The sequence below is a fragment of the Aspergillus brasiliensis genome, assembly GCF_001889945.1.
Source record: "Aspergillus brasiliensis CBS 101740 unplaced genomic scaffold ASPBRscaffold_12, whole genome shotgun sequence".
Taxonomy (NCBI): domain Eukaryota; kingdom Fungi; phylum Ascomycota; class Eurotiomycetes; order Eurotiales; family Aspergillaceae; genus Aspergillus; species Aspergillus brasiliensis.
Window position 1 is genome coordinate 1,088,590 of NW_027137453.1, and position 18,191 is coordinate 1,106,780.

At 53.2% G+C, this 18,191-nt stretch overlaps 6 protein-coding genes across 6 annotated transcripts; 4 read left to right on the plus strand and 2 right to left on the minus strand.

Annotated features, from left to right (window-relative positions):
- Positions 1–862: 862 nt before the first annotated feature.
- Positions 863–2,494, plus strand: ASPBRDRAFT_58082 (serine/threonine protein kinase SAT4; the record flags this gene model as incomplete). Its single annotated transcript, XM_067627849.1, has 2 exons — positions 863–2,302; positions 2,363–2,494. 2 exons carry the CDS (start codon positions 863–865, stop codon positions 2,492–2,494), a joined length of 1,572 nt encoding a protein of 523 aa, XP_067475997.1.
- Positions 2,495–6,259: 3,765 nt separating this feature from the next.
- On the plus strand, positions 6,260–7,484 carry ASPBRDRAFT_199168 (amphiphysin-like protein RVS161; the record flags this gene model as incomplete). The annotated part of the gene is made up of 6 exons (XM_067621296.1): positions 6,260–6,272; positions 6,379–6,429; positions 6,544–6,589; positions 6,661–6,734; positions 6,810–6,957; positions 7,031–7,484. 6 exons carry the CDS (start codon positions 6,260–6,262, stop codon positions 7,482–7,484), a joined length of 786 nt encoding a protein of 261 aa, XP_067475998.1.
- Positions 7,485–7,809: 325 nt separating this feature from the next.
- ASPBRDRAFT_33327 (aminoacyl-tRNA hydrolase) lies at positions 7,810–8,823 on the minus strand (the record flags this gene model as incomplete). Its single annotated transcript, XM_067623108.1, has 1 exon — positions 7,810–8,823. The coding sequence occupies one exon, from the start codon at positions 8,821–8,823 to the stop codon at positions 7,810–7,812; it is 1,014 nt and encodes a 337-aa protein (XP_067475999.1).
- Positions 8,824–10,074: 1,251 nt separating this feature from the next.
- Positions 10,075–11,188, plus strand: ASPBRDRAFT_58084 (class I SAM-dependent methyltransferase; the record flags this gene model as incomplete). Its single annotated transcript, XM_067627850.1, has 2 exons — positions 10,075–10,226; positions 10,300–11,188. 2 exons carry the CDS (start codon positions 10,075–10,077, stop codon positions 11,186–11,188), a joined length of 1,041 nt encoding a protein of 346 aa, XP_067476000.1.
- Positions 11,189–11,595: 407 nt separating this feature from the next.
- Positions 11,596–12,936, minus strand: ASPBRDRAFT_199171 (rRNA-binding ribosome biosynthesis protein RPF1; the record flags this gene model as incomplete). Its single annotated transcript, XM_067621297.1, has 1 exon — positions 11,596–12,936. One exon carries the CDS (start codon positions 12,934–12,936, stop codon positions 11,596–11,598), a length of 1,341 nt encoding a protein of 446 aa, XP_067476001.1.
- Positions 12,937–13,549: 613 nt separating this feature from the next.
- On the plus strand, positions 13,550–18,048 carry ASPBRDRAFT_58086 (uncharacterized protein; the record flags this gene model as incomplete). Its single annotated transcript, XM_067627851.1, has 4 exons — positions 13,550–15,136; positions 15,210–15,584; positions 16,183–17,602; positions 17,690–18,048. The coding sequence occupies 4 exons, from the start codon at positions 13,550–13,552 to the stop codon at positions 18,046–18,048; spliced, it is 3,741 nt and encodes a 1,246-aa protein (XP_067476002.1).
- Positions 18,049–18,191: the final 143 nt, after the last annotated feature.

Sequence of the window (18,191 nt, forward strand, 5' to 3'; positions counted from 1 at the left end):
ACTGGTGGTTCTTTTAGGTAGCTGGAAGGAGAAAGAAGACTAAGCAGCCCACCCCCCCATAAGTTGCTCCTCAGCTAACGATTGCTTGGTTACTTTGACCACTGCCTCCATCATCCAGAGTCTCATACTCAGGTTAGGTTACCTACCCGGCGCCAACCTGCGACGCCCGCGGCGTACTACGGTACCAGTTAGGGTATTTCAACCTGGGCGCCCCCGGTGGACTAGGCTGAGCCCTCTTCCCTCTTCTTCCCTATTTTCTTACGAGAGCCTTTCCCCCGGGGTAATTTTCATCAGCACAACAGCTTGTTTCCCTCCCTGACTTTAGTGGAATTTGCAAGGCAACGAGCCAAGTCTTCTCTCAAGGACCCTAGTCTTGTCTGTACCGTTCCATCTGGGCATTCCCGAGCCTTGTTGCGCCGTGCATCTTTTCCCTGTGAATTTTATTTTTTATTTTATTATTTCTTTTTTGAATTTTTTTTTCCCGCTGTTTGAATTTCCTTTTTCTGAATTTGCCCACCCTTTGACTAAACAAAACGGAGGGGAAGAGGAAAAAGGAAAAACGAAAAAAAAAAGTCTTATTGTAATTTCCACAACCCAAAGTCACTTTCGTCACTCTAGAAAACACACCCCGTCGCCTCAGGCCACCACCACGACCGGCTGGGGCCACCGCAACTTTTTTCTCTCTTCCTCTCCCCCCGTCCTTCCAACTTTCTTCTTCATCTTTCAATTTCCCTTCCATAGCCATTGTTGTTGGCCTCTGCAGCTTCGTGCTGTAGGCTTTTAATCTTATCTCCCACCTTGTCACGGGGGGCATTCTTGTGCCTCTTCACTCCGTGCACCATTTCCTCTCTCACTACCGCACATGACTCCACAATCTGCTTCGCCAGTACCTTCCGCAGTCTCCTCCACCGCAGCATCACAGATCTCCAATGATTCCCGAGATGGAGAGTCCCAGGTAACACGTGCTTTAGCGGGCATGAATCTGTCCGCGGCGAACGGGGACGTACTCCCCGTTCCTCCCACCCCCGCAAAAATCGCTAGACCTACCATGGCCAATCGCATCTCTCGCATGTTCTCCAATACCGGGAAGTCGACCCCGAAAGAGCCGGAATCGCATCGCGACTTCTCCGATAGCAGTACAGAAAGTATCAAAGCTCCCTCGAACGCCAGCATCAAACAATCAAAGCCCACCTCAAAGCCCTCCTCCAGACCTAACTCTAAGCCATCCTCCAGAGCACCCTCGCGACAGGCGTCTACAAAAGAGGAGGCCGAGAAAAAGCCGAAATCTAGCAATGGCAAGGAGCAGAAAGAAGCTGCCCCGGTCCATAAGCGGTTTGAGTTGCCCGGAGATGGCACTCATAACCATCACCTCCGCAGCGCAAGACGGCAGGAGAAGCTGACGGATCTGCTACGTGACATGTTGGGCGGTGGCAGGAAGAAGGATGATCACGTGGACGAGCAACAGCTATCGCTTATGTCGACATGGATCGACCAGTTTAAAAACGAACGGGATAAGCTGGCCGCCGACAAGAAGGGCGGCCCCAACGCCACCGCTTCGTTGGTTGACAAATATGGAAAATGCCAGGAAATCGTTGGCCGCGGCGCCTTCGGTATTGTTCGGATTTCCCACAAGGTGGACCCGAGAGACTCCAAGGTTGAGCAGCTGTACGCGGTCAAAGAGTTCCGCCGTCGTCCGCAGGAGACGACGAAGAAGTATCAGAAGCGGTTAACCTCGGAATTTTGCATTTCCTCTTCCCTTCGCCACCCCAACGTCATTCACACCCTTGATCTTCTACAGGATGCTAAAGGCGATTACTGCGAGGTGATGGAATATTGCGCCGGAGGCGACCTCTATACACTCGTGTTGGCGGCCGGGAAACTGGAAGTGGCCGAGGCGGATTGCTTTTTCAAGCAACTTATGCGTGGCGTCGAATACATGCACGAGATGGGTGTTGCCCACCGGGACCTCAAGCCTGAAAATCTCTTGTTGACCACCCACGGCGCTCTCAAAATCACAGATTTCGGAAACGGTGAATGCTTCCGCATGGCATGGGAAAAGGAAGCTCACATGACTGCGGGCCTCTGTGGTTCAGCCCCTTACATCGCCCCGGAAGAATATGTCGAGAAGGAATTCGACCCTCGCGCTGTCGACGTATGGGCGACGGGCGTCATTTACATGGCCATGAGAACCGGACGCCATCTCTGGCGTGTGGCCCGTAAGGATGAGGATGAATTTTACCAACGCTATTTGGAGGGTCGTAAGCATGAGGATGGCTACGCTCCCATTGAAACTTTGCATCGGGTAAGTGTTGAGCGGATCCCCTCGCTTCCCAGTTAACACTGGCTTACAATTGTCTCGCAGGCGCGGTGCCGAAACGTCATTTACTCTATCCTGGATCCCAATCCTTCCCGCCGTATCAACGCCTCGCAAGTCTTGAAATCCGAGTGGGTTCGCGAGATCAAGCTGTGCAAGGCTGGTGAGGAGGGATACTGATACAGGGTTTCGACGGATTGATCGGACGTTGTTCCGGGCTGTGTATCCCTTGTGGTGGTCTACCTGTTTCTGTTTGTCTGCCTCTGGCGACTGCTCAAAAACCATTAACCCGGGTGGTTTATGTGTTTCTCCCGTTTCTTCTGGGAGGGTTGTCTATCTTATTTATTCCCGGTCCTTCTGAGCTGTTCTATAGAAGGAGGCACCTTTGATTTCGCACTACTATACCGGCGCATGTTACCTGTCTTTTCTCCTTCATCTGCCTACTAGCTTATGGGCTTAGTTTGGTCGTCATGTTTTCATGCCAATGCAACGAAGAGTCATGACCTATGAGCCATTTTTCCATTCCTCCCGCTTTTTTCTTTCTTTCTTTTTTTTTTTTTACTACTTCGTTTCTTTGCCATGGTTTCCTTTCCCACATTCGATACCTTTTTTTTTTTCGCATTCATGCATCTCAAGCATTCTTTTGATTGGTCCCATTCCCTATATGCGTTTTTAATGGGCCTTGTCAGGGGCTGAAAGACAAACATCCACAGGGGAGATTGGATCTCTGCCCGGGTTATGTTGATCATGCTGACTGTTTTCCACCTTTTGCTGGGTCTGGGCGCGCATATATTTATTCCCATGGACGGTGTTGGCGCATTATGGGTTCTGTGAGATGTAGCATCGGGAGGTTGTATTAGTATGGGCGGTGTGATTTATCTTGGGATACCCATTTGCAGCACATACTAATCCAGTATAACTATGAGAATCCGCATCATCTTTTCAAGTTATACCTGCGCATTGTTAAGATTTGGTGCATTCTTTCCGGGGGAGGCGGTTTGGTGTGTGCCAGCGAGGGTCGGGTGAGTTGGCCTGACACTGCAGAAGCAGGAAGACTCATGGCTTGCTCGACGTTGCCTCCCTAATCTTGTAGTGTATGCCCCATACATCAGCGTTTCTTTCTCGTCATAAGTACTATCCCTGAAGTAGACGAACTATCATGCCTCGAGAACACTAGCAGACCTCGGGTCCGAACCGACTGGCGGTACTATCAGCTATCTTGTTGCAGCAGCACCTTTGAGTGACCAGAGGAGCAGAGTGCCCCAGGGGCTCAATGACCGACTGGAATACAGTTGGCACCGTCCGCTTGAGCTCGGAAATATGGGGCTTCCCACATTGAACGGGTTTTCTCTTTTCTTTTTTTTTTTTCTTTCCCCTCCCAGTCGGTCGGCTGATAGCTACCAGATAATGACTCTATGGACATCTTAACATTTGTTAGCTGCCCCTTCTTTTACTTATTGCTGATGCCATGCCTACCCCGACCATTTAGGGAGAAGACGCTACATTCTACGATTGTATCAGCATGCTTGCAACGGGCTCTTTGCAAGGTAGGCCAGCTTCTGGCTCTCCCTTTTGAGCAGCTGAGAATGGTTACACGCCGACGTCTGCAATAGGGCGAACCTTCTTTCAGTAGCCAAAAATTTCTTCCACCTGGATAGTGAATAATGTGGACCCGTCCAATAATGGTTGCATGAGGGGCTTTGAGTCAAAAGTACAACTAGCATAGAGGCCGATGCGTGAGCGACTTCTTACTATTGTCTTGGGCCCATATTTCTATCAATGCCAAGATTTCCTAGGCAGCCAAGAGGCACAGCATTCCCTCCGATCCTCAACACTTCATGCCGAGCCAATGGATAAGAGAACCGGTCTGGAGGTCTGGAAGACTCCAATTCATGTACCTAGGTACGCCTGAGATGGGTGTATGCAGCAGATGCATCAGGTGCCTCAGGTAGGTTGGCTGTCCAATCACCGAGGGTCATTACAACAAAAACATGCGCCGTACGGAGCTGCAAACGGAGGAGACGCCGGACGCGAGCCAGATCAAGCTTGCTTGGCGCATCATGCAGCCCCAAAAGGAACGCGAGCCCGTAATTCAATAGGAACCGATCCTCGGAGGAAGGCTAGCTTGCTACTGAAACCCTGGACTGGTGGAGCTCGAACAGCTCAGCAGCACAGCAGGTGGGAGTCTGTCTGCTAGAACTGAATCGATAACTGAGTATTGTGTGTCCGGAAGTTTTCTGATTGTTTTTCTCTGCTGGACAACACAAACACAACACTGCATATCTTGAAGCACTTTCTCTCCTTTTTCATCATGTATCATTGTTAATTTTCCCTGACCGTCTTCGATCCTACAAGCATGCATGATTCATCCCCCTTTGTTCGAGCCACTGCCCGATCCCGTTGTGGAATGCCGCCCTCGGCAGTCTGGCCAGCCAGCCCTATGCAGTTGGCCTCGCCCAGAAGGATCACGCCGTGCAACCCGGACAGGCAGCACCATTTTTTACCTAAGCCGAGACTAATTATGGGCAATCCAGGGCCGCCAACGACCACGACCCTGAAGGCAAGGAACACCCACCTGGAGACCGATTGAAAATCAGGTGGATGTCAGTCATGCAAGGCTGGCCATACTAGCCTCATAGAATATCAAACTAAGAGAGGCGCCGATGTCGATTATACTTGGCAGAATGTATCGCTGCAAAAGTCAATTTGGTGCCCTCTTCTTTGCATACAATGAACGCATATGGAGTACCTGAATCGTCAGGTGCGGGCTTGTCCAATGGTGTTGCTGCTGATTGGATTTTACAGTAGGATTGATTCCTTGGTGTGTTTATCCATTATCTTTTATGGAAGCTGAAATGGTGAATCTCTGTCACGCTCTGCCATAAGTATACTTTGCGACCTTCGAGGACGGATCCGACAAACGCGGATAAACACGGATTCCTTCGCTTAACTAATATACTCGTACAAGTATACAATGCCCGCGGCACTAAAAAGCATAGAGCTGCAGGTGATTCTGGATAGTGTGCGCTATCTAAGGGGTATTAAAAGCCTGAAGAATGTTTGTGCAACCACAAACATCGAGATCAGGGTAGCATGTACCCCATACTGTCGCTTACAACATCTACTGTCGTTTGACAAGAATCTCGAATGCACTCCATATGTATGCTACACTATTACATGAAGTCTAATGCCACGGCGTGAAGTGCATTGTGTGGCATGAAGATGGTGTAGGATACATTGTGATTGCCCCATAGGGCAACAGGACATTGAAACTCCGATGTACCTTGTGTCACATCACGATGCTCGCCCGATCATGACGTCTCCAGCTACATCCAAAGTCGCACTCAGGCACCAGGCGAGTCCATCTCCTCCTCCCTCTTTGACATCACCAGCCCCATTTGTCTGGAGGAGAGTCGGAAGGCAGGCTGCCAGATTACCAACTGTGTGCACGGAGGGGACGGTCATGGCCTCCATGACGTCAGAAACGAGCAGAACCGGCAGTCGGAAGTTCATAACGGCTGTTTGGTAAACTTTCGCGGGTAATTTTACACTTTTCCATTTCGTAGGGCTGTAAGTTAAACCACCAACAGTAAGATTTACTGTTTGTCCGTAAATAAACCTGAACACCGCCACGAAGGACGGGCAGAAAAAAAGGGCACAGCCACAGCCACGCCAATCAATCAATCAATCGATCGAACGTCTCCGAACATCATTCCGTCCCGCATCGGGCATCTTACTTGCTGAGGGTCTTTCGCATTCATTCAGCCAAATCTGTGTCTATTCCCTCCCCTCTCCTCACATTATACGCCTACATCGTCCAGCAACCCATTCTGTCCTCACCTACGGAATTACCGACCGATTCTTTGGATCTCGAACATACATACCCCCACCCCCTAATCTTCTCCGATTACTGGATACCCCCCGACCGCTACTGAAGTCGCCATCATGTCCTGGGCAGGTGCGCTGAATACTCCCCGTTCCTACCTATCGATGGATCCTGCGCCATCGGGACCCATTCTCTTTCCCCTCTCTCTCCTGACTTGCCATTCTGACTGGGTCTATAGGGTTTAAGAAAAATGTCAACCGTGCTACCACGCAGGTGATGATGAAGACGGGTATGTCGGTCCACAACCCCGCTCGAGTCGGGGATGATTATGTCTCCGATATACGAGCTCTGTTGCTTGATCAAGCACACGGGATATACTAACGCACTGTCTTGGGTTGAACAGGACATGTGGAGCGCACAAGTGATCGCGATTATGAGATTGAAGAGCGGTATGGATTTGTCCGACTGATTTGGATAAGGGGGGAACTTGTCTGGCTAACATAGACACGATGCGATATAGTCGGTACCGGACGATGGAAGCTGCCGCAAATCGGTTACAGAAAGAGGCAAAGGGATACTTGGATTCGCTACGAGGTGTGTTTGATTTCCGCGATCGCTATGCTAGCTATGATGCGGAGGCGGATGCTGACCTTGGACGGTGATGGGTAGCTATGACTGCTTCACAGATGCGGATCGCTGAGACTATTGATGCCTTCTATGGCGATGCTGGAACCAACGACGGAGTGAGTCGGAGTTATAAGCAGGCTGTGGAGGATCTGGATGCGGAAACGATCAAGGCGCTGGACGGCCCGTACCGGTATGTTGGCTATATCCGCTGTGAACTCCCCTTCTTCTGGCATTGCGACTAATGTGTTGGCTGGCATGTGTAGCTCGACTGTGTTGGAGCCCATCTCTCGGTTCTGTGCCTACTTCCCGGATATCAACGAGTGCATTAAGAAGCGCAATCACAAGTTACTCGACTACGATTCGATGCGCGCCAAGGTCAAGAAGCTGGTTGAGAAGCCCGATAAGGATGCGACGAAGCTGCCCCGGATGGAGCGCGAGACGGAAATCGCCAAGCAAGCGTATGAGCAGTTGAACGAACAGCTCTTCAATGAATTGCCCCAGCTCATCGACCTGCGGGTGCCGTACCTGGATCCCAGCTTCGAGGCACTGGTGAAGATTCAATTGCGGTTCTGCGCAGAGGCATACTCGCGCATGGCGCAGGTGCAACAGTATCTGGATGCGGAGACGAGGGATCAGTATGCTCGGGGAGACCTGGACAACCGGGTGGAAGAGGTGTTGCAGGAGATCCGGGATTTGAGCATAGCAGGCACGGTCTGATGATTGCTTGTTTTGTGATCTTTGGAGTGGGGTTCAATTCTTTGCTTGTCTGTTTTAAACTGCGTGCGATGATAGCCGCTTTAATCATTCTGCATCCAAGCCTTGGTATTATTGCTATGAACATTATTTCTTTTGGATTTTGATCTTCCTTGAACTAAGTCATACATTCGTACATCAGAACGTAGAAGATGCAGAGAAAAAGCAAAGTCTAATAACTATATAAGGGTATCTCTGAACCACCTCTATCTAATCTATCTATAGTTACACAATAACAATATCATACAGCCAGCCAGCCATAGGCATGAGTTGTATAGAAGGAGAATAATCACTCCGCTCCCTCCCTATATAACTCATCCACCAAGACCTCCAAAACCGGTCCCGCGGCGGCCCTCACAGCCTTCAACTCCTCGGCACTCATCTCAGCAAGAACATACTTAGCAACGCCCCCTTTATCCCTCGTCTCCGGCCTCCCGATCCCAACCCCAATCCTCAACACCGACAAATCCACTCCAGCTCCAGCACCAGCACCAGCACTCTTCTTCGCATTCGGAGGATACAACCCCTTCCCCCTCAAACTCTCAAACGAACTAATCAATCCCCGATGACCCCTTAAACTCGCCTTCTCAGGTCCGCCCCTCTTCACTCGGACTTTCCCCAACGGCGCCTCCAATTCATCATGTAGGATGACTAGTGTCGGGGAGAAGTTTCGTAGCGTGGTGGGGTCGGTGCCGCGGAGGTGCCATTCTTCTGCAGCTGGTGCATCTGCAGTGGTGGTGGTGGTGGTGGTGGTGTTGGCGAGTACATTCCCCGGCTGCACGATCTTCTGGTATACTTCCGTGTGGGTGGACGAGAGCCAGGATTGGAAGTTGCGGAGGAGTTTGGGACCCGATTCGTTCATATATGTGGGACTCGTGTAAGTTTTGTAGAACAGGGGATTGATTATATTGCCATTGTTGGGGTTGGTGCCGACGAGAGGCAGACGGCGTGGGAGGAGCGGCGTCAGGGCTTCGAGGAGAATGTGTCCGGCGCTGTGGCGCGTCGTGCGGTATGGGCGTGGATTGCCGATTGAGGCGATGAAGAGGAAGCGCCGGGGAGTTTTGAGGCGGTGAGGAGCGGACATTGAGGGTGAGGAGTTGTCGGGGATGTGGTTGGGGGTGATGATGGTGGTAGTGGTAGCTGTGATGGTGGAATTTGCGGATGGTTGGTGATGTTCCTGTTCCTGTTCCGTGATTTGGGTGCTGTGCAGGACTACTGCTGCTGGTTCATGCATCGACGGGAACTTGCTTCGGCTTTGCTTTGCTTCGCTGCTCCCACTTGGGAGGGATGGACTCATATCCATGGAAATATAGTTGCTGTGTGGATATGGTGATTTATTCTTGAGGTCATCGTTCTACTGTGTGTGGGTTTGGTTCTTTCTTATACTAACGATTCATTTCATCATTGCCGGCACTGTATACTTCCTTGTCTCTGTCATGGATAGGACCACTCGATCTACTTGCATGTTCGTCCCGCTAAGTTGACTCACCTTCTGACTCATATTATCTAACAGTTAACTAACTAGATTTTGCTTATTAGTCAAGTTGTTACCTATTGACCTCATGCGGAGAAATGCTCAACCAAATACACATCATTGTCCCTACAGCATCAGCATCAGCACCGGGCTGTGCCAGACGCCACACTGCACTAAAAACAGACTCACAAGGCTACAAGTTATACGCCCAAGAACTCCGCTCAGCCTATCAGCCTAAGCGTCTCGTCTCTTCTCCGACAGTTCCTAGACTAAGCCAGGCGATCGGACCAAAATCGACCCAGGACTAGGGAACGACCACCCGGCTGCCAGAACGGGGAAATGAAAGGACCGCTGGCTGCATGGCGTCTCGTGTGCTTTGCTAGTCGCACACTGCAGTCGAAATCCACAGGAATTGGCCCGTTCCCGTCGATCAAAACGGGGCCTTCCAGTCTGCCTCTGCATCGATGGGTCTAGAGACTTCTCTCGACCTCTCAGCATGCGCTGTGCACGAACTAGTCCAGCGGCTTTGGGTCGTCTATCACGGCCTTTTGCGCTGATCAACTGCCCTTCTAAGCTTCTATTTCATCTTTCCATTCTTTTTTCCGGCCTTCTACTCTTCCTCTCCCTCATTGTTTACAGCCCACCTGGGTGAGTCCTCTCACTAGGTCAGCCAATGTACTATATTCCAACCATCCGGGGTACGTTGTGCTATTTTCTCGTACGCCCCAAGCCGTTGAGAAATCTCCGTGTTTGTCACCCAGTACTCTGAACCAACTGCGTCATTCTCGGAATCTTCCGCCATCTTTGCTTTTTTTTTCTTCCTTCCTGCGCTCTTGGACTGGAACAAAGACGATGAACTATTCACCTCCTACGTGTCAGTGAAGCTCGCTATCAGCACTCGTGGCACACGTTTGACGGCCTCGTATGAATCTGTTTGTGGTTACAACTCGAGAATCGCTATAGAAAGTGCTGCCCTAAGCTTGATCGGGCTTTACATCGGCCTCCTTCGAGAAGAAGATCCTCTATAAATCCGAGCACGTCGTATTCTTCACCGAACACCACTTTCAAGTTCGTCATGTCATGGAGGCAAAAGATCTCCAGCCGTTGGGCCAAAACGAGCCAATCGTCGAGCCCGACGAGAACGAGAATGCGCAGAAGCAACCATGGACCAAGCCTCCTAGGGCCCCCGAGTCCAGCTCCGAGTCAGATTTAGACTCGGACGAAGCATCCATGTATGCAATACCTTTCTTGGTATCCTGCAAAGCCTCCCCAGTGGAGTTGCTAACCATACACCACCATCACCAGCAAATCCTACGAGACACACCAGCTCGACATCTACGTAGAGAATAACCGTCGCTACTGCAACGATTCATACCATATGCCCAACGATGAAGCCGAACGAACCCGTCTGAACATCGTCCACCAAATCTACCTCATCCTCCTAAACGGCCATCTAACCTCCGCCCCCATTGTCACCAATGCCCCCCGCATCCTCGACATCGGCACCGGTCCCGGTGACTGGGCCATTGAAATGAGCCATGCCTATCCCAACGGTACCATCATCGCCTCTGACATCGGCGTTTTCGACAACGCCCTCGGCCACTTCGACCTCCCCAACCTCTCCTTCCACCTCGACGACGCCCGCGACGAATGGGCCTACAACACCCCCTTTGACCTCATCCACCTCCGCGGCCTCTCCGGCGCCTTCCCCGACTGGTCCTTTATCTACCAACAAGCCTTCGAGCATCTCGCTCCCGGCGGTTACCTCGAAGTCGCAGATACCGACTTCGCCGCTGAAACTATGACCTCCATCCCGCCCAACTCCTACCTCCGCTTCTTTGCCTCCGCGCTCCGCTCCGCAGACTACTCGGCAGGTTATCTGCGCGATCTGAGCCATCTCCAGCCCGCGCTCTTCCGTGACCAGGGGTTCATCGATGTCGATGTCCGTGAGTACACGTTTCCCATCGGTCTGTGGCCCGAGTCGCCGCATGACCGGACCATCGGCAAAATGGGCCTCATTGCCTTACTGGAGGGCCTGGAATCGTATAGTTTGCGCCCCCTGACCACTACATATGGCTGGCTGGCAGAGGAAGTGCGCGAACTGTGTGACCAGGTACGCGCGGAGGTCTTGCAAGGTATGTATCGAGTTAGTGCGAGGTTGAAGATCGTGACGGGTCGAAAGCCGTTGACGTGAGGAAACATGTGTGGATATTCCCTTTTCCTCTCTCCTTGTAACCGTTCTTATTCTACTGATGACCTTATGATTACTATTATCACTTATACCATACCGCGGATGGGAGTGAAATCCGCCTGGGCTTTTATGCTTTGAAGATATGAAACTCCAATGCGAAGACAGTTCAGACTTTTTGTATCTATTCTTCTCTCGCACAGACTATATAGTTGTGATATCTCCAACGTACATACAGCAATAGAATGCAAGTGAACAGACAAACAGAAGAATACCTTTTATTATCCTAACGCCCCGAACCCAATGCAGTCGAGCACAACATCAACAGGCTAGACACAGAACAAGCAATTGTGGGTAAATATATATCAAGTAAGAAAGTGAGAAAAAGAGAAGACAAAAAAAAAAAAAAACAACTACAGCTGAAACTTCGTCCTCGTCTTCTCCATTTGCCCCTTCCACTCCCACTCCTGCCCACTAGCTCTCTGAATCCCCTTATCAACTCTGCGCAACTTCAACGTAAACCGCGGTCCCAACTCCTGCATACCCGCTCGGATCCCCTCCACACCCTTCATCTCCTTTCCATCCGCACCCACAACTGCCTTCTCCGTCTCCCTCTTCTCACGAAACACATACCGATGACGGCGGAAGAACAGATAATCGCGACTATTCAGCACCGTCACGACCTGCCGGCCCTCGATATCCGGCTGCGGCGGGAACAACGTCCGGAACAAGTGCGCCGTCAACAGACCCAGGGGCGTGCGGAAGTTGTTCAGAATCAGCTCGGGCCAGTGGTCTGTGGCGCGCCCGTGGCCCGGGATGCGCTTGCCCTCAACCCAGTTTGTCATGGAGAAGTGGAACATGGGACCCGTGGGGAGATGTACGATGTCGAGGCCGGACGGCTTCTTTTGGTCTTCGCGCAGAATCACGACGGCCGTGAAGTTGCGGTTCGTGGCGAATTTGGAAATCTCACGGATGGAGAATTGGTGCGCGAAGCGGTGGCGCGTGCGTCGGACGTAGACGGAGTTGGGGAACAAATCGGTTAGGAGCTCGGCTTCGTGGTGGAGGGACGAGTTTAGGGACGTCGTGATGAGGATTTTGGGGGACTTGGGATTCTCGATGTTGAAGAGGGCGGGGAATTTGGCGGCTAGGGCGTCGGGGACTAGACTTAGGTTGGTGCTCTTGGTTGATTGCGAGGGGCTGGTTGCGCGCTCCGTAGCTGTTGGGAGGGACGATTTGCTGCGGCCGCGAGTCTCGTCGGAGGAAGAGGACTTTGTGGATTTCTTCTTGCCGGAGTCGGAGTCTGAGTCGTCGTTGTCGTCTCCATCCTCCTCGTCGCTGCTGGCGAGCATGCTGTCCACGTCGTCATCATCCTCGTCCCCTGATCCTTCCTCGGCGTCGGAGGATTGCTCGTCCTCGTTCAAGGGCCTGTTCAGCTCTTCCTCTTCCTCTTGCTTGCGCCGCTTGATGCGCTCAACGTCCACACTCAATCCCAGACCATCCTCGACGTCGCTGCCGGCGTCATCCCAGACTCGCTTGCGGTCGATAGTCAGGGGGATATTGCGCTTCAGACGCTCCTCCTTCAGCTTGGGGTTCTTAGCCTCTTCCTTCTTGAAAGCATATCGTTCGGCACGGCGAGAAGAGTCCTTGGCGCGCTTGCGCTTGATATGGAGAAGTTGGCGCTGGATCTTGTTGCGGGGCTTCGCGTCGAGGCCGGCACCCGGAGGCGGGCGGTGAGAAGACTTCTTTGAGACCATCGTTTGCTGCAATTAAGGTGAACGATGGAGTGTAGTTGAATTGAAGCAAATGAAGATATCAATATTGGATTACCCGTTTGGGCCATCCAGAAAAATCTGGCGGATCAACGATTCATCCGGCGGTGAAACGAGCCCAGCTGAGTCAGCCAGGGCGCGGCTCGATTGGGAAATGAAGTGAAGTTCAGCTTTCTCGCGATCACCTGGAATTGGATTCCTTTCGTGTTTATTTGGCGAAAAAGGGAGGATAATACGGCGGGAGAGAATTCGAGGCCATTACAGCCCCGCATAGGTCCCCGGTCTCCGCATTCCTCCATCGACGGCACACTTGAGGGTTGGGGGAGAGTCAGTTGAGCAAAGGGCAAGGCGGATGAGTCACTGCAGCAGCGCTCAGTGGCTGCGAGGCCTGAGGTGTCGGCCGCGTTTGGGTCCCTCTTTTCGGTCTTTTTGTCCCCGCCATCTGCATCGTCTTCATCGCCAACTTCTGGCTCAAAGTCTTCCCCCCACTTGCGCCAGCTCCTCCTCCTTTTTCCTTCCTCCCCGTTCCTTTTCCACCTCCCTCCCTCGTACGCGACATCATCTCCCACAGTCGTCCTCCAAAAAGAAGTCCAGCAAAATGGCTTCCCTCTCCACCAAGACCGGCCAGGTCGTCGACCGGTCCGTCTTGGACTCCATGCTGCGCCGCCGTCTCTTCTATACCCCTTCCTTTGAGATTTACGGTGGTGTCTCCGGCCTCTACGACTATGGCCCGCCCGGTTGCGCCGTCCTGAACAACATTGTCGATCTGTGGCGCAAGCACTTCGTCCTGGAGGAGGACATGCTCGAGGTCGACTGCACCATGCTGACCCCGCACGAGATCCTGAAGACCAGTGGTCACGTCGACAAGTTCGCCGACTGGATGTGCAAGGACCCCAAGACCGGCGAGATTTTCCGCGCCGACCACCTGGTCGAGGAGGTGCTCGAGGCCCGCCTGAAGGGCGACAAGGAGGCCCGTGGCCAGAAGGTCGAGGTGGACGAGGAGAAGGAGGCTAAGAAGAAGAAGAAGGTCAAGCAGACCAAGGCGGTTAAGCTGGATGACGCCGTTGTCAAGGAGTACGAGGAGACCCTCGCCCAGATCGACAACTTCGATGGCCCCGAACTCGAGAAGATCATCGCCAAGTACGACATCCGCAACCCCACCACCGATGGCAACCTTCTGCCCCCTGTGGCCTTCAACCTGATGTTCCAGACCTCGATCGGCCCCAGCAGCAACATGCCCGGTTACCTGCGCCCGGAGACCGCTCAGGGTCAGTTCCTCAACTTCCAGAAGCTGCTCGAGTTCAACCAGCAGTCCATGCCCTTCGCCTCCGCCTCCATCGGCAAGTCGTTCCGGAACGAGATCTCCCCGCGCGCCGGTCTGCTGCGGGTGCGTGAGTTCCTGATGGCTGAGATCGAGCACTTTGTCGACCCCCAGGGTGGCAAGAAGCACGCCCGCTTCGAGGAGGTCAAGGACGTCAAGATGACCCTGCTCAACCGCGACATCCAACTGTCCGGCAGCACCAAGACCGAGGAGATGACCATCGGTAAGGCCGTTGAGATCGGTCTGGTCGATAACGAGACCCTGGGTTACTTCTTGGCCCGTATCCAGCTGTTCCTGCTCAAGCTGGGTGTAGACCCCAAGAAGCTGCGCTTCCGCCAGCACATGGCCAACGAGATGGCTCACTACGCCACCGACTGCTGGGATGCCGAGTTGCACACCAGCTACGGCTGGATCGAGTGTGTGGGCTGCGCCGACCGCAGTGCCTACGATTTGACCGTGCACAAGAACAAGACCGGCGCCCCGCTGGTTGTCCGCGAGACGCGGGCGGAGCCCCTCAAGGTCGAAGAGTGGCAGATTGACCTGGACAAGAAGAAGTTCGGTCCTCGCTTCAAGAAGGACGGCAAGACCGTGACGGCGGCGATTGACGCGCTCTCGCAGGAGCTGCGCGAGAAGCTGTCGCTCGACCTGGAGCAAACCGGCAAGATCGAGGTGGAAGTTGAGGGCGTCGCTGGCGGCAAGGTTGAGCTGGACAAGGAGCTGATCAAGATTGAGAAGCGCACGCGCGTGGAGAATGTGCGCGAGTACACGCCTAATGTGATTGAGCCCTCATTCGGTATTGGTCGCATCCTTTACAGCATGATCGAGCAAGTCTACTGGTCCCGTGAGGGTGATGAGGCCCGCGGTGTAAGTTCTCTCCCTATTCTATCCTGTTTTCTTACCTCCGGTTGATTCGTGATGCTAATGGATGATTTGCTAGGTCCTATCCTTCCCTCCTGCCATTGCCCCGACCAAGGTGCTGATTGTGCCTCTGTCCACGCACCAGTCGTTCGCGCCTCTGGTGCAGCGCCTGACGACCAAGCTGCGCCGCATGGGAGTGTCCAACCGTGTGGATGACTCTTCTGCCAGTATCGGTAAGCGCTACGCGCGCAACGACGAGCTGGGTACGCCTTTCGGTGTGACCGTCGACTTCCAGTCCGTCAAGGACAACACGTTCACCCTGCGTGACCGTGACTCGACCAAGCAGGTTCGTGCCAGCGAGGACGAGATTGCCCAGGCGATCAAGTCCCTGGTGGAGGGTGAGGAGACTTGGGAGGATGTGCGCAAGCGCCTGCCTGAGTTCACTGGCCAGGAGGTGGAGTAGATGGAGAGAACTTGTGTCTAATTCAAATTAAAAGAAAGCTGTGTGTATTTAGATGGGCCGAACTATGGCCCTAGACAACATTCAATTCATTGATTGCATGATTCCGTGGAACTTAAGATAGAGTTGTTTGGCAGTAATAAAGTCAAGACGAGACCGATTCGAGCCTCGGCCGATCGCCAAGAGATCGACATTCTCTCCGCTTCGTCATTCTGGCTTCTTCTTCACTTCTTCGCTTCTTCCTCTCTCTCTTCTCTTTCTCTCCTTCCTACCACTTAGTCTCTTTCCTGTGCCATTCGGATAATTACTTCCTTCGGGGATTGAATCTCGTTCCTTCCCCCCCCCGGGATCCAACCCGCCCAACATGGCTCCCTCCATTCCCTCGGCCAAATTGACTCTCTCATGCCCGCTCTTCGCCGCCGACTTCGACCCGCGTCATCACGGCTTGCTGCTGGTCGGTGGAGGAGGAGGTGAAGGCCGCAGTGGCGTCGGCAACAAAATCGCAAGTTCCCCTTGATCAATATGATACTATGTGTAGCTCTGTGCTAACACATCACTTCTCCAGGCCCTCTTGAATACCTCCAAGCGCCAGGAAATCTCCGAAGTCGTCGACATCAACTTGTCGCGTGACGAGGACTCAGTGACTTCTCTCGCCGCCGTCCAGGCCGACGACGAGGCCATCGTCGCCCTCGCTGGCATCAACAGCTCCGTGGCGGAGCAGAAACGAGGCAACAATCAGCATCTACGTTCCTTTCGCATTGATCATCCCACCCGGAAAGAGAAGGACAACAAGGAGAATGAGAAGAAGACAACGAACAACGGACAAACCACCGCGCTTTCACGAGCATCGCTGTTCCGCACCGTGAAAGGCTCCTCTGCTGCCGCCTCCTCCTCCGACACCTACCAGCGCACCCTGCGCCTCTCCCCTTGGCAATCCGAGTCGACCTCCCCGCGCGTCGCCGCCATTGCTACCGGTCTCGCCCCGGCCGGCGAGATCGTCTTCTTCAGTGCGACCCCAACCCCCAGTTCATCCGACGTGATCGGACGTATTCGTCTCAACAGCGACGAGGAAGCTGAAGACGTCGATCTCATCCCCTTACCCGACAACCAGGGCCAATTCCGCGTCGCCTACACCAACGGCGTCGACATCTGCATCTGCACCGTCTCTGCCGACACGCGCTCCAATGCCTCCCCCGACGTGCAATGCGTCTACACCACCCCCATCCCCGAGAAGGGATCTCCCCGATTGCGCCCCAAATTCCGCGCTCTCCGCTTCCTCTCCTCCACCAGCCTCCTTCTCCTTCAGAATGCCCCAGACCGCAAGGGCTGTGAGCTCGTCCTATTAGACCTCCGCCCCGCCATCATCACCTCCTCCATCACCACGACCACCACCAAAGACACAACAGCCAAAGGCGCCAAAGCATCCATCCTCCGCCGCAAGAGGCTCCGCAAAACCATCAAGATCGGCCTCGGTCTCGACACCTGCCTTCTCAGCCCCGACCCCTCAACAAACCAACAACAAGCCGTCATCGCCATTTCTGGCAGCGACCAATCCATTGAGCTCCTCACCCTTGAATTCAACCCCTCCACAAACCGCTACAGTCCTTTCCAAGTCTACACCTCCCTCCGCGACGTCCACCCCTTCGCCATGACCAAGCTCTGCTTCTCCCGTTTCCACCCCCCGTCGCTCCCCGTCTCCCCCGAAACTCCCCCGCAATACATCAAGCTCGCCTCAGTCAGCATGGGCAACACCGTCGTCGTCCATACCCTCCCCTTATCCCCATGTCCCCCGACTAGCCGCTCCCCGCGCTACGTCCTCTCCATGCCCGGCGACTCCGAAATTTGGACAAACCTCACTTCCAGCTTCGCTGCCATTCTCTCCATCCTCACTGTCTGCTTCATCCTTCAGGCCTTCACGGAGATCCGTGGCGCCATGCCTCCTTACCTCGGCGCTACGGACTGGTTACCACCTAGTATCCGCGATGCTGTCGCTATCCCTTATGATCCTCCTCGTCCTTTTACCTCCTCTACTCCTTCTTCATCTTCTTCTCCGTCCATTCCTTCTATCTCTGCTTCGCATTCTCCCATCCCGGGAGTAGAATACCCCGCCCATATCCACTCACTGAACGACATACTACTCTCCTCGAGTGATCCTCAGCACCAGCAACAGCAGCGTCAATCGCTCCTGATTAACTGCAATCCGGAGACAAATACCCTCCGCGTTGACTCGACTGATCCATCTTCTTCATCATCTTCATCAGAAGACACCGAGTCAGGTGTCCATCGCTGGGAAGATCTTTCCGAGGAGACACAGCATCAGTGGATCAATCAGCTCACGCAAGCGGGGTATGAGCCATCTGTTGGTGGTGACGATGATACTAATGATGTGGAATCGCTTTTCAAGGGGGTGCGGTTTGGGGATTTGTGTACGGAAGTGCCCATTCACGAGGAAGTGTGATGCTGGTTCTTTGTTTCTTTATATTTATGGCTTGTATGTATGTATGTATGTATGTGGGGATGTGGCCCGAAGCAAGTAATGGTAGGTGGCTGCGGTTGTGATTGGTTAATCTACGTTGCACATGTTGCCTGTTTTGGATGTGG